Source organism: Miniopterus natalensis, chromosome 20 (assembly GCF_054644295.1).
Source record: "Miniopterus natalensis isolate mMinNat1 chromosome 20, mMinNat1.hap1, whole genome shotgun sequence".
NCBI classification, from domain to species: domain Eukaryota; kingdom Metazoa; phylum Chordata; class Mammalia; order Chiroptera; family Miniopteridae; genus Miniopterus; species Miniopterus natalensis.
Genome location: NC_142100.1, coordinates 16,837,992 through 16,851,960, shown reverse-complemented (window position 1 = coordinate 16,851,960; position 13,969 = coordinate 16,837,992). Strand labels below are relative to the sequence as shown.

At 40.2% G+C, this 13,969-nt stretch overlaps 1 protein-coding gene across 1 annotated transcript; it reads left to right on the top strand.

Moving 5' to 3' along the window:
* Positions 1 to 474: 474 nt before the first annotated feature.
* On the top strand, positions 475 to 10,954 carry CCDC117 (coiled-coil domain containing 117). The gene is made up of 5 exons (XM_087828369.1): positions 475 to 744; positions 1,436 to 1,486; positions 4,941 to 5,165; positions 5,638 to 5,775; positions 8,006 to 10,954. Exons 1-5 carry the CDS (start codon positions 563 to 565, stop codon positions 8,241 to 8,243), a joined length of 834 nt encoding a protein of 277 aa, XP_087684495.1. The 5' UTR covers positions 475 to 562; the 3' UTR covers positions 8,244 to 10,954.
* Positions 10,955 to 13,969: the final 3,015 nt, after the last annotated feature.

Sequence of the window (13,969 nt, the reverse complement as noted above, 5' to 3'; positions counted from 1 at the left end):
CAATTATAGATACGACCTTGGTGGTCTTTGGCTGATGGGCATTGACATTGGCAACCTCATTTATATTAAAACATAGAAGGACTTAGTGGCTGATACTGAATGAGTCTGTACCATGTGCTGAGAAGCGTTCTCAGGGCGCTATATGTTTAATTCATTTACTTCTCCCGTCAACACTATGAAGAGGGGTACCGTTATTAGCGGGTTTTACTGCTGAGAAACCTAAGGTACAGACTGCACAGCGAGGCGGGAGGATTGGAACCCGGGTCACATCAAAGCCCGGCAGAGCCACCCTCACGCCTTAGCCCGCAAAGCCAGGCAGCCATCTTGTTTGTAGTCGCAAGAACTGCAACTCCCAGCACCCCTTGCGGCAGTAGCTCTCCACACACAACAAATCCCGGCGTGCCCCGGGGCGGCCCGGGGTGGAGGGTTCTAGAAGGCGTGACGTGAGGTCAAGAGCGGGCTCAGAGGCGGGCACCTCTCGACAGTCGCTGTGGCTGCAGCTGCCGGGCCTGGGGAAGCGGGTGGCCGGGGCCGCGGGCGCAGCCTCCTCGTCTCTCCGGCCATGGCTGCACTCGGTCGGCCTTTCAGTGGCCTCCCCTTGAGCGGCGGCTCGGACTTCCTGCAGCCGCCGCCGGCCTTCTCCGGCCGGGCCTTCCCGCCGGGGCCGGACGGTGCGGAGCTGGCCCCGCGGCTGGGATCCCGGGTTGCCCCGAACAGCCCCGGCGGGAGCATGGCGCGCGGACGGTGAGGAGCCCGGCGGGCGCAGGGCGGGCGGGCCGGGCGCTCCCTCCTCAGGACCCTCCGCTGGAGGCTTCTCAGCCCCGGTTTACATTTGAGGAAACTGATCTCCAAAGACCGTAACTGTAAGTCGCCAGAGGCCGCGTTGGGAGTCCCGTTGGGACTCGGCCTGCCTGCGCCTCTGGAAAGTGAGACTTGACCCAACTCGACCAGGTCGGGACGGGATTGGAACCCGGGGCGACTGGAGTCTGTCCGCTTGGCGGGTTCACGGCTCGCTCCTCTTGCGGACACTGCGCAGCCGGTGATGGGAACAACTTTCAGTGCCTCTCGGACAGTCAGCTTCTTCATCTGCAAAGTGGGACAAAAATGGGTCCTCTTAGTGGGATCTTGGAAATAAAGTGCTCATCGCCGTGCTTGCCCCGAATACTTTTTCCCTATGTGGGTCTCCCCCAATTTATCTCCCATTACCGTGACAGAATGAGAGTTTAGATTTCAATCGTTGGTTAGGTCAGGACCACCCAGCATTTACCTGATTGACCTTGTGACCTGCATATCCATCCCACTGCGCAAGGAAAGGGACTGCTGGGTACCTGTGGGGTAGGAAGCTTATTGGAGCAAGAAAGAGTGGATGCCGAAAGCACAAGCTCAGTACATTTCTCAGTAGACTGATTTATTTTTTCTTTGTTTGTTTCAACAGTGTTTCAGTTCCCTGCAAAAAGAAACACAAGCTAGAGCGGGAAGATGATGAGTAAGTTTCAGGTGTCATTTATTTGCTTAATTGTCATTTAATTTACCCTATTTTATATCCTCAGTTTAAGTGAAAAGATAAAAGGAGGCACAGGAACTGATAACATTGGTTGCCTTTTAGAAAAAGCGACTAGGTGGCTGTCAGAGTCTGAAAACTTTTCACTCTATAATGGATTGTAAAGTTTGAATTTTGAACCATGTGAATGTTATTACAGACACAAAGTAAAAGAACTCCAATTGTGTAAAAAGATACATATTGAAAAGTCTTACAGTTCCCCCCCAGAGGCAACCCCTGTTACCTGTTTCCTGTATGTGTTGTGGAAGATAATTTTAAAACTTAAAGCTTATAACTGTATATATCTTCATTTGTAAGAAGATATTGTTCACAGTGTGCAACACATTAATCTTTTTATTTTAACTTTATTGTAGCTTGTTGCATATAGGCACATAGAATTCCACCTAATTTCTTTTTCAACGGTTGAATGGAATCCTTTTGTAAGGCTAGGTATAGATAATTAATGAGTTTCCTGTTAATGGATTTCTTTTTATTATTATTATTTTATTTTTTTTTTTAGATTTTATTTTTGTTTAAAATATTACAGATTTCCTTTTCTCCCCAATGACCCATTCCACCCTGTCCCTTCCCCCTCCCCAGCCTCTCTCCCCACCATTGTCCGTGTCCTTGGGTTGTGCAGATATGCATATGTTAATGGATTTCTAAGTTATTTCTAGTCTTTTACTATTACTAACAAGTCTTCTGTGGCCATTCTTTTTAAGCTTTTTGTATATGTTTGCAAGTAGGTGAATGGATTTCCTAGATGGGTAATTGCTGGGTCTTAAAGTGTGTGCATTTTAAATGTTGAACCAGAGTTGTTGCTTATATTCCTTTTAGCAGTGGGAATGTCTGTTTTTCCATCTTCTTGCCACATCTGTATTTTCATACTTTTTGATCTGATAGGCAAAAAATTGTATCTCATAGATAGGTAGTCTATGGGAGAAAAAAAAAGTGAAGAAATTCTCCAAAGAGGATATACAGATGACCAGCCAAATGAAAAGATGTTCGACCTCATCAGTTTCTAGGGAAGGGCATATTGAAGCCACAATTATATAGGAGTGGTCATGGAGCACCAGGAACTCTCAAACACTATGGATGAGAATGTAAATTGGTATAGCACTTTGGGAAACAGGTTGGCATTATCTAATAAGTTGAAGGCACATGTACCTTTTAACCCACTAGTTCCCCTCCTGAGTATGTACATGTGCACATCAAGAAACACAAGAAAATTCATAGCATCTTTGCTTACACCAGCTCAAAACTGAAAACAGTCCAAATGTGTCTCAATGGTAAAATGGATCAATTAAATTACAGATTCATACAATGGAGTTCTGTTCAGCAAGAAAGAAAAAAAAACACTACACCTATCAACATGCATATGTTTTATAAGCGTAATACAAGCAGAAGAAATATAAGAATGTGTACAGTGTAGCCTTGGCCAGTGTGGCGCAGCTGATTGAGCATCATCCCATGCACAGAAAGGTCAGGGCGTGTGCCTAGGTTGAGGGTTTGATCCCTGTTCGGGGTGTGTGCAGGAGGCAACAGATCAATGTTTCTCATGTCAGTGTTTTTCTCTCTCCCTCTTCCTCTCTCTCTAAAATCAATAAAAACATTTTTAAAAAATGTATACATTATAATTCCCTAAATATAAGATTCAAACCAGGCAAAACTAAACATTGTTTAGGGATGCATATCTGTATATGTGTTAATGTATTACTATTTTTTAAAACATATTTTTATTGATTTTAGAGAAGATGGGAGAAGGAGAGAGAAAGAAACATTGATGAGAGAGACATCAATCAGTTGTCTCCTACATGCACCTCCACCGGGATCGAACCTACAACCTACTCATGTTCCCTGGCTGGGAATCAAAACGGTGACCTTTTGATGCCTGGGACAATGCTCAACCAACTGAGCCATGCTGGCCAGGGCATAATGTATTATTTTTTTAAAGGAAGTAATTACTGCCCTAGCCAGTTTGTCTTAGTGGTTAGAGCATCGTCCACGGACTGAAGGGTTGATTTCAAGGGCATCCGTACCTGGGTTGCAGGCTCAATCCCCTATTGGAGTCAGATACGTGGGAGGCAACCAATCACAGTGTCTCTGTCACCTTGATGTCCTGTCTCCCCTGGCCCCGTCCCCTCCACTCTCTCTGAAAAGCAATGGAAAAAGTACCTTCTGGTGAGGATTTTTTTAAAAAAGGAAGTAATTACCATAAAAGACAGTGTTTACCTGTAGGGAAGAGGGAACAGAATACCATTTTGGGATGGTGGCAGCATATCTTGAATGTTATTTTCATGGATGTTTGTTTTGCAATTATTCATTAAATTGTATGTTTGTTCTCTTATGAGCATAGGATTTTATAGTTAAAAAGAAATTAATCACTGTTTTAATTTGTATTTTGTAAATTATAAGTGATGTTGAACATTTTTTCACTTAAGCCATGTGTGTTTAATTTTGTGTGAATCATTGATGTTTCTGCAAATTTTTTATTGGCCTATAGGTCTTTTTCTTATTCATCTATAAGAAATCTTTGTTAAATCAGCAGCGTATGTGTGTTATATTTTTCCCAAATTTGTCGTTTATCTTTTGACTTTATGATTTATTTCTTGGCCAGCAGAAACTTTGGATTTTCTAAACTTGTTGATACATAGACAAATAAGACAGTAGATTTGAAAGTTGCCAAAGTTTAATAACTACTAGTCCAGACAATATTTTTTTCTTTATTGCCTTGGGATTGCTGTGGATTCACAGGGACTTCTTTGCTTTTATCTTTTGGGGTTCCCTATGAGAGATTATTGAATAAAGGATCCTAGTGTTAACAATAAAAACTTTGCAGTATAAAAACTATTGGCTTTAAAAGGTCACCACCTTTAACTTACAGATTGAAGCCCTGGGAGGATGAGGGATTTGGCATTTGGGTGCCTTAATGCCCTGAAGTATGCTGCTCAGCTACCACTTCCATAGCTCTTGTCAGTACTTTGAAGTCATTTATATTACATTTTCTTTGGGACTTAATCATCATTGATCTATTAATTATTTGCAAAATAGACCGATAGGCATGAAATAATTTAGTCCAAATCATGTTTTCTTACCCCCATTTAACCTATTCCATAGCCAAATAAATAGGAATGACTTTAAGTTTCCACACTGAACACTTCTGATTTGAAAAAAGCAAAATCTTGCAGGTACAACTTAGTTTGGCAGAGAGAGCAGTAGAAAAAAACATCTCAAGGAGGCTATGAGAATGACAGAAAAGAAAATGAGCGATTTTCCATCTTGTAATCACACACTGTTAAAAGTTATTAGAGTTTTTTCATACAAGAATTTGAGTAGAAATGGGGATATATACATTTAATTTATATTCAGGATTTTCATTGAAAAAAATTTTTTTTTCCAGTTGCCCAGTAAGAAAGAAAAGGCTAACTGAAGCAGGGCTCTGTGCTGCTCCTAATGACTGGATTCTTTGTGCACATCAGGATATAGAGAGTCATGGAGTAAATCCATGCACTAGTGGCCTTTCTGCACCTGGCATGTTAGATGTTATTTGTGAAGAAATGGATCAGACAACTGGAGAACCACAGTGTGAAGTTGCCAGAAGGAGGCTTCAAGAAATTGAGGACAGGTAAATAAATGGGCAGCATGTTGCTGTTCCTGTGTAATGTCTCTACTCTTTTAAGCTGGCCTAATTCATTGTTTGATGATACCTTGATCCTCAACCTCTCAGAGAGACTGTAAAAATAAGGGAACTCAAAATGTACACATTAAATGTTAAAGTAAGTTCTTCTCATAGAACAGTACAGAATATTTTCACTTACTATCTCTGAATTTAATTTTTGGTTTATGGGAGTTTTTAGGAACACGCTGTTCAAATCTGATTGCATGTAATACAAAACTTTTGTTAAATGAAATGTTGAATAACTCTTCTGTATATAGTTTTTTCACTCATGTATAGCCTCATATTTTGCTTGACCTTTTGCTGTATAGCACCTGTTACTTTTACCCTTTTTTATTTTAAAAATTTTGGCCAATTACTAGAATATATAATAGCTTGACTGAATATGTTTTCTTTCTCTGCTTCTGCTGCCTTTATTTAGGATAATTGACGAAGATGAAGAAGTTGAAGCTGACAGAAATATCAACCATCTCCCCAGTCTCGTCCTTTCTGATACCTTGAAAACAGGTTTGAAGAGGGAATTTGATGAAGTCTTTACAAAGAAAATGATTGAGTCTATGTAAGTTTTGGTTCCTGGTTTCCATTTAATTATGCTCTTGGAGGGGAAACACAGTGTCTCTAGACATTGCCTGTCCTATCCTAGCCATCTCTTCACCTTCCGATCACCAGCCAAGTGAAAGGACAGTAGGTTTTGTATTTAGCCCAGGTTGCACACAGACCTTTTCAGTTCATTGGGGGTGAGCAAAATGCTCTGCAAGCATGAGTTTGAAGTATGCAGGAGTGGCTGCTTTGCCTACTTAACTCCTGGGCTTTGCCTACTTAACTTTAACTCTTTTGAAGTCCTAAAATGTACTGTATTCTATTTGGGAATGGGAGGATTGGCAACAAAGAGCCCATTCTCTTAAATTCTTGTGATAGGGTATAGGATCCACATTTCAAAACCTCTTGTTTACCCAGCTTCTCAATTATCCAACAACACCATCGAGACCTAGGAAACAAAAAAATGTCTCCCAGCAGTCAAAATAGTTATCACAGAGGCTACAAATCAAAGGTCATATATTTGTCTTATAGTGTATATAGCCTCTCAGGCCTTTAGCTCTAAGAACCATTATGCCCCTAATTAAGATACAGTTTCATTTTTCTGGTTTCCTAGATCATTAGAGTACAAGCATAGAAACAGCTAGTGAGAGCAGAACAAACAAACTTGTAATACTGAGTAGTAAAAGTATAGTGTGAGGACAAGAGAGGAAACTGGAAAGCAAACAGAACCTAAAAAGCAAAACATCCTGGAGCTTATTAACATAAGAACTAATGATAGCTCGGCAATTCTTGTAGTCCTTGAGCCTAGATGATCTCAAGTCCTCAGTATCTGCTGTAGGCAGGTTATAAAGGGCCATTTACCTGTTGCCTAGATAAGACTTGATAATGAGGGTACATGTCATATATCTGAAATTTTTTCTTAGGACACCATCACAGTGATGCTAGGTAGATGAAGCATTATTGCCTTTGGCCACAGTGGGTTCAGCTGCTGCTTGATGTTAGATCACAGCCCCTGCTTGAGCTTATAATTAACTACCCAACCCTGAGGGTGGATACATAGTTTAGCGAAGAGTGAGCACGTCACTTGGCCCTCCAGCCTAAAGTATAGCATTTTCTGCTCTGAGTAGTTTTCCAGAAGCTAGCCTTTGGAGGTATTCTTCATTGTTTGTGTTTAATTTTGCCTTACTTGCCTTTGTGCTCCAGAAACCACCAAACCAATTGTGATTCGGGACGTGTGGTGGGGAAGGGAGGATGGACACAGGCGTTGGGCACGTAATCGTTTTGGGTTATTGCAGAAGCACTGTGCTGCATAGCTGTGCTAAGCAAAGGGCATACTGAAATATGTTTAATGTATTTGTCCAGTGTTTCATTTTTTACTTATAGTGGTTTAGTACAAGATAGTAGCCCACATTTGCTAATATTAACTATACTATTAAAAAAGTTACAAAGTTAAATCAAGGGTGTCTGTTTTTCACAGTGGATGTTTGTATTACTTCTAATCACAGCATCAGTACAACCAGTTGGTTTGGTTAAAAATGCATGTAGGTCCCTGGCCAGTTTGCTCAGTGGTTAGAGCGTCAGCCCATGGACTGAAGGGTCCTGGGTTTGAGTCTGGCCGAAGGCACATACTTTGGTTGCCAGGGTGCATGCGGAAGGCAACCAGTTGATGTGTCTCTCACATTGATGTTTCTCTCTCTCTCTCTCTCTCTCTCTCTCTCTCTCTCTCTGTCTCTGTCTCCCCCTCCCTCTCTCCCCCTCTCTCCCCTCCCCCCCTTCTACTCTGAAAAGCAATGGAAAAAATATCCTCAGATGAGGATTAAAAAGAAAAAAATGCATGCAGGCCCAGCCGGCATGGCTCAGTGGTTGAGCGTTCACCTATGATCCAGGTGATCTCTGTTCAGTTCCCGGTCAGGGCATATGCCCAGGTTGTGGGCTCAATCCCCAGCAGCTGGTAGTGTGCAGGAGGCAGCCAATCAGTGACTCTCTGTCATCATTGATGTCTCTGTCTCTTCCTCTCGCTGAAATCTATGAAACATATTTAAAAAATAATTTAAAAAATGCATGCAGAACTGTAAAATTTTATGTATTGGAGTATCCTTTCTAAAGATTACTTTGGATTATTATAAATTTCTTATTTTGATGCCATAGCTTAATTCTACATATTAGATAGCAGACATTAGCTTTTTAACATATATTTTTTATTTTCACATCCTAAAACTTTTAATAAAAATCTGTATTTTATGTCTTAGGAGCCGTCCTTCCATGGAGCTTGTGCTATGGAAACCTCTCCCTGAACTCCTTTCTGATAAGCCAAAGCCATCATCTAATGCTAAGAACTACACAGGGGAGAGCCAAACTAAGCATGCCGCTGCTGGCACTACCTTCCCTAGGAGAACTGAACTATTTTTGGAACCTCAGCAAACAGGGATTCCTGTTTACAGTAGTTTGGAGACAGCTACTTGCACAGAAGAAGAGATGGAACTCTAGAAGCCTGTTTCTATACTAAAGTTGTCAAATTTTAGAAGGCTCATGTGTTCATTTGTGAACCTGCTTATATAGTATACGGACTTGAAAGTTTTATGAAACGGGTGTAAGAATATCTCTGCCTGTGATTTGGGGTGGGACTCTCATTTTGGGTAGCCATTTCTTAAATTCAACTTTTTGCCAAGGAAGCTTGTCTCAAGGGAAAAGCTATTTTTTTAGAGGGATTATTCTTGTGAGATTACAGTCTGCACAGGCAAATACGGAAACTACATGTGTAAGGGTGACTTAAATAATCTCTTACATTGTCTAAACCATTCAGATACTTGGATAATACTCAGACACTTGAGTTGAAAAAGATGCATTAAGAAAAAAGGGTACAGCTACTACAACTGCACCCTGACAGTTGAATCACAACTTCATCTGTAGATACGAGCTCTGTTTATAGTGGTGACTTTATGATTAGGGAGAAGGAGGGAAGAAAGCAGTAGCTTAAGCCTAATGCTAAGAAATTGAATAGAGGCTCTGAAACTTGTACATTAGTTGTCATTTCCGTGTAGCTAAATTGATTGAATAGCCAGTAGCATTGTGGCTCACCGCTTTGCCTCTGAAGATGCAATGAAAATACGAAGAAGGTTTTTCCTTTGAGGCCTTTTTGCTTTGTGCTACTGTAGCTCCTTGGATTCCCTTGCATAATTGATAAGGTGATCTATCCAGTAATGTTTACAATTTGATTAACTTTGAGTGATAATTTAAAAGATTTTGAGGTAACCCATGTGCAAATTGGCTGTGGGAAAAGCATCTCTTAGGCAGTCACAAGGAAGTACTGTGTCAGGTAAACCCAGCATTGATAACTTCAGTAGTTCAAGAAACATTGTACCTGTATGAACAAGCTGAGTTTTAGATGTTAATTTAGAAAACTGACTGAATAATTAACTGAGAACATATGGGCCGGCAATGCTGAGATTTACTGAACTAGCCAGTTTGCCTGGTGCTTCAGTTATTGTGCAGCAGCCTAAAGGTTAGTAGAGAATAGCTTCCTGCTAGCAGGATGTCTTCATTTTTTGGACATAAACCAGCTCAAGGTGTCCTTTGGGGATAACCAGGATTGAAGTTTTTTATTTCTCAGGAAGAACTCTTCTGTGAGGCAAGGACTCAGTAGTGCAAAGTGAAGTGACAATTCCTATAATGCTACAGAATATTCACTGTAACTTATTAAATGAGTGAAATAGTGTAATACTGGCCCTTTCCTCACACAGTAGACCACCCCAGTTCTTTTTGTTTTCTGGGTTTCTTTTCTCTTTGTAGGAATCAGATATCTTGTGTAGGAAAACATGATTTATGCCAAGTATAGAGGTAACTTTTTAGAAACTAGCTCCCAGGCATTTTTGAAACACATGCCGAAATCCCTCCCCTTGTTACATTTGGCGTAGAAGTCACAAGTCTGTTTATTGGACTGTTTCTTCTCTTGCCTTTTGTTTCTGCTTTCTCTATTTCTGTCTGGATAGTCAGGAAAAGATTTAATGTTTAATATTTAAACAAAATATTTAATGTCTACACAATAAAATTATTCAAACTTCAAACCAGTATTTAAACCAGTTGGAAACCAGCTAATAGTTTCTTAATCTCAGATTTAAGAGATTGAATGTAAACTGTATTCTGTTGAAATCTGCAAGTGTTTGATTCATGCCATTTGAAAAACTCCTGCCTATAGGTCGTTGTTTAATGGGACCAACTTGCAAAGTTTGTAGCCTTAAAGAAATCTCCATGCTAAAAAATCTGTTCTGGTAAAACCCAAAAATATGAAGCAACTGCCTGGAATTTGGAGTTAGTCCCAGTGTTAGGGTGGAAGAAGAGGTGACAGCTTTCCCAAGAAGCACCCAGACGCACTGATGGTCTTCTATAGGAATTGTTGGGCAGGCCTCTGAGCAAAGGTCTGTGTGATGAAGAGGAGGAACGAAGAGCCCCCAACAAGGCTCTGATACCATAGGAGATGGTAAATATAGGAGAGAATTAAGATTCTGTTCCTTAAAATCTAAAGAGCTTGTTTCAGGAGTCAAGCTATCTAACATGACAATTATTTCTGCAGGAAAATGGATGTTTAATGCTCCTTTTTAAACTTGCATATGTTTGTACAAAAATTGTCTTCATCTTTGTGGTGCTTATACATCTGAGCCGTCTCCATAGTCCCCATGCTTCTGCGCAGTTTTTCTTTTATAGCATAAGACTTGATTTTGCCTCAAGGTTTCCCTAGGGGAGTGCAGGTCTTTTCATCTTGTGTAGCTTTTGCAGCATGGATCAAACACTGGCTTTCTATGCTAATGTGTGGAGAGGAAAAATTATCTAAAGCAGGTGAGCTTTAATGAACAAATGTATATTTTCTCTGAGTTTGAGTAGGGTGTGTGTGGGTTTTTAAAAAAATAATAATATGAAGAAAGTAAGTCCAGTTCTCACAAATATTAATCAGTCGATTTAAAAAACCTCATTCTTGAAAAGGTGCAAATGTAAAATTTAGGAAAATAACTAGAATGATGAGAAGAATGTTTACCAGCAAGTTCATTAATTATTTTGGATTTGGAACTTGGTTTTGTTTTTGAATAGTGAGAAGAATGGTGCGGTACTAGGAAAGTTCTGGAAAGTGCTGTCAATTTTACTTTAAAATGAGAATCTGGTGTTTCTGTACTTTGTTTTCAATAAAACTTCATAAGTGTTTTGGACTTTTTGAGATATTTGTATTCCTATACTTAAGTAAATATAATAGCTACTTTGCTTTCCTCTGAATTGTATTCAAAGTAGCATTCGTATCACTGAGAGGCTTAAATATAGTCTGAAGAGAATGTGTTGGGTTAAAGGTAAGTTTCATAAATGAATTAGCTATTTGCAAAGCAGGCATACTGTGTCTTGCCATTCTAAAACCCTTAGGATGCTTTCCACTCTTAGCAATTCACTACTGTAGTATCAACAGCATTGATTGGTAATGGCGATTGATTGCCAGTATTCAGGTGGCAGTTGACTGAGTCTTCAAAAATGTTCAAATATGGAGTTAAAAATGGTGTATAGAATTCACAGTTGTGTTGTTTTTATAGGTTTAGGACCTTTAAAAATAAGGAATAGGAAAATTCCATGATGTTCAATTACATGATCATTCCTTAACAGGTCACTGGGTGGCAGTATTGCCTACATATTTACGACCGTTGTTGGATAAATGTGGATCCCTGATTTATGGGCAGGCAGGGTACAGAAAACTCAGGATCTTGTTTTGTTTTTCATAAAAATTTGGAAATCACAGCTAATAGTTATCTTTAAAAGTTCTTTTGCAGGTTTAGAAACTAAAAAACCTCAGTAAAATATCACTTAGATTTCATTAAAATCTACAATAAAATGTGGTTTAGGCAATGTAACATTTAATTCCTTGAGGGGGAGCCCTGGCCAGTGTGCCTCAGTTGGTTGAGAGTTGTCCCTTGCACCTAAAGGTCACTGGTTTGATTCCTGGTCAGGGCACATACCCAGGTTGTAGGTTTCCATCCCCAGTCCAGGTGTATGCGGGAGGCAGCCAATCTATGGGTCTCCCTCTCCCTCCTCCCCTCCTTCTCCCTTCCTCTTTCTAAAATCAATTTTTAAAAACCACATTTAATTCCTTGAGGGGGAATTAGTTTTGTGTAGATCAGTTTGGTTCAAATATTCTACCAGTGGCATTTTAGAGGTGACAACTACAGCAAAATAAGGATGTTGTCTTTCAACAACTGATTAGTGGGTAAATTAAGCCAGTCTTCCTGTCCCTTAAAGAACATTAGAAGTTACAGGGTTGATTTAATTCTTAGGAGGTTAGACTTCAACCTATGCCATAAAATATTCCTGGAATAGGCAGTATTACCTTCTGCCTACAGTTCTGTGCCTACTTTGTGTCGGCTCTAGTAATAGTCCTAGAAAAGCAAGGAAATGCATAGATTGGTGTTACCAGGCCCAGGGAAGTGGTGTGCAGGCATCTGTCACCTGATTCTTTTAATCTCAATTATGGATAACCCTCTGCATGTAATAGAAATGTTTTGGTTTTGTAGGGAAAGGTCTTGATTTTAATTTCTAACCATTCAATTTAGTGTTTCAATATGATGTCCTTGCCTGGCTGGGCGTGGCTCAGTGGTTGAGCGTCGACCTAGGATCCAGGCGATCAGGGTTCGATTCCCGGTCAGGGCACATGCCCGGGTTATGGGTTTGATCAATGACTCATCATTGATGTTTCTATCTCTCTCTCTCCCTCTCCTTTCCTCTCTCTGAAATCAATAAAGATATATTTAAAAAATATATATGTGTGTGTGTGTGTGTATATATATATGTATATATATATGATGTCCCCGAATACCAGGGGTTTTCTCAAGACTGAGTAGTGTTTAGTAATTTTCACCCATCTGTGCAGGAAATGAAAACTGTGATACTCTACACAGGTTATATATGTCCTGTGTGTTATTCCTGTTAGTACAGCTGCCTCTTTCATGTGATGTCATTGAATGTTAATTACTTGAGCCTCAATCTCCAGATGCTTCTGCTATTATGATGGAGGCTTTAAATGCATCTTTAATTACATCTTCCTACACAATCCCTACACAGATTCTCAGCTTTTTATAGAAAATCAGGTGATCAGGTTTTAATCATGGGGACACCTGGAAACTGTCTTTACATTTACGATGCAGAAACTCAGAGTCTAAGCAATCTTGCATGCCATGCACCAGGATTGGGCTCTGGCTTCAGTGACCAGGGACCTTAGGCTGTCTTGCCTTCATGTATGCTTGTGGACATGCTTCCAATCACACCAAAAGTGTTCCCTGTACTTGGTTGAAACTATAGCCTGTTTGCCTTGCTGTTTGGAACTCTGAATCCCTTCTCCTTTTGTCTACTCTCTTTGACCTCCCCAGTTGTCTTAATATTGGCACAGAATGCTGGCATAGGTGAAATGTCAATAAACGAGGGAAACTTTACTATCTTGTAAGAAGATTCCCAAGGAAGAGGAGCACCGTGGAGAATGATGAGGCCATCGTCTCTAGTTTTGGGATCGTGTTGATGTCTCTAGGGTTCTTCCTTGAACAGGTTCATTGCTTTGTGAAACAAATTCTAGAGAATATACCTAATTCTGTAAGAGATTAAAACCCTTCCAAAATGGATTAGGAGATAATAACCAACTTCTTAGTGTTTGGGATGGTGCCTGGAATATCCTAAGTGCTTATACTACACCATCTCTTTGAATCCTTTAGCAACTGTTAGAGATATTGACTATTATGCCCCTTTACAGATGAGGAAATAAGTGATATTACATGTCTAGGGTTACCTAGCTAACCAATGGCAGAGTTGAATCCAGGGAGTCTGATTCTAGAAAGTGCTGAATCCTTTTAATAATGGAAAGAAAATCTTGGTATTTAATGGCATGCCCTTCTCTCACATGAGATGATATAACAAAACAGTGGTTAAGGGTTCCAGCTTTGCCACTTACTAGCTGTGATATTGGTCTGTTAGCCTGAAAAAACTGTCTCAGAAATATAGCAACTGCTCAAAGAGTAGATTGTGTCACTTATGGCCACCCAGGAATTGAAGCAGGCAGTAATTAAGGGAGAAAAACCTTCAGTCACTTTTAAAAGTGGTATGCTTACTGAAGTTGAATAAACCATTACCACAGCAAACAGTGAAACACCTAGGGAGAACATAGTAAGACAAGGTCTGAGAAGGAATCAGAACAAAGACAC

Coding starts and splice junctions, on each gene's coding strand:
- CCDC117 (XM_087828369.1), top strand. CDS start 563: ATGGCTGCACTCGGTCGGCCTTTCAGTGGCCTCCCCTTGAGCGGCGGC. Junction 745..1,435: donor GGGAGCATGGCGCGCGGACG/GTGAGGAGCCCG, acceptor TTGTTTCAACAG/TGTTTCAGTTCCCTGCAAAA. Junction 5,776..8,005: donor AAGAAAATGATTGAGTCTAT/GTAAGTTTTGGT, acceptor TTTATGTCTTAG/GAGCCGTCCTTCCATGGAGC.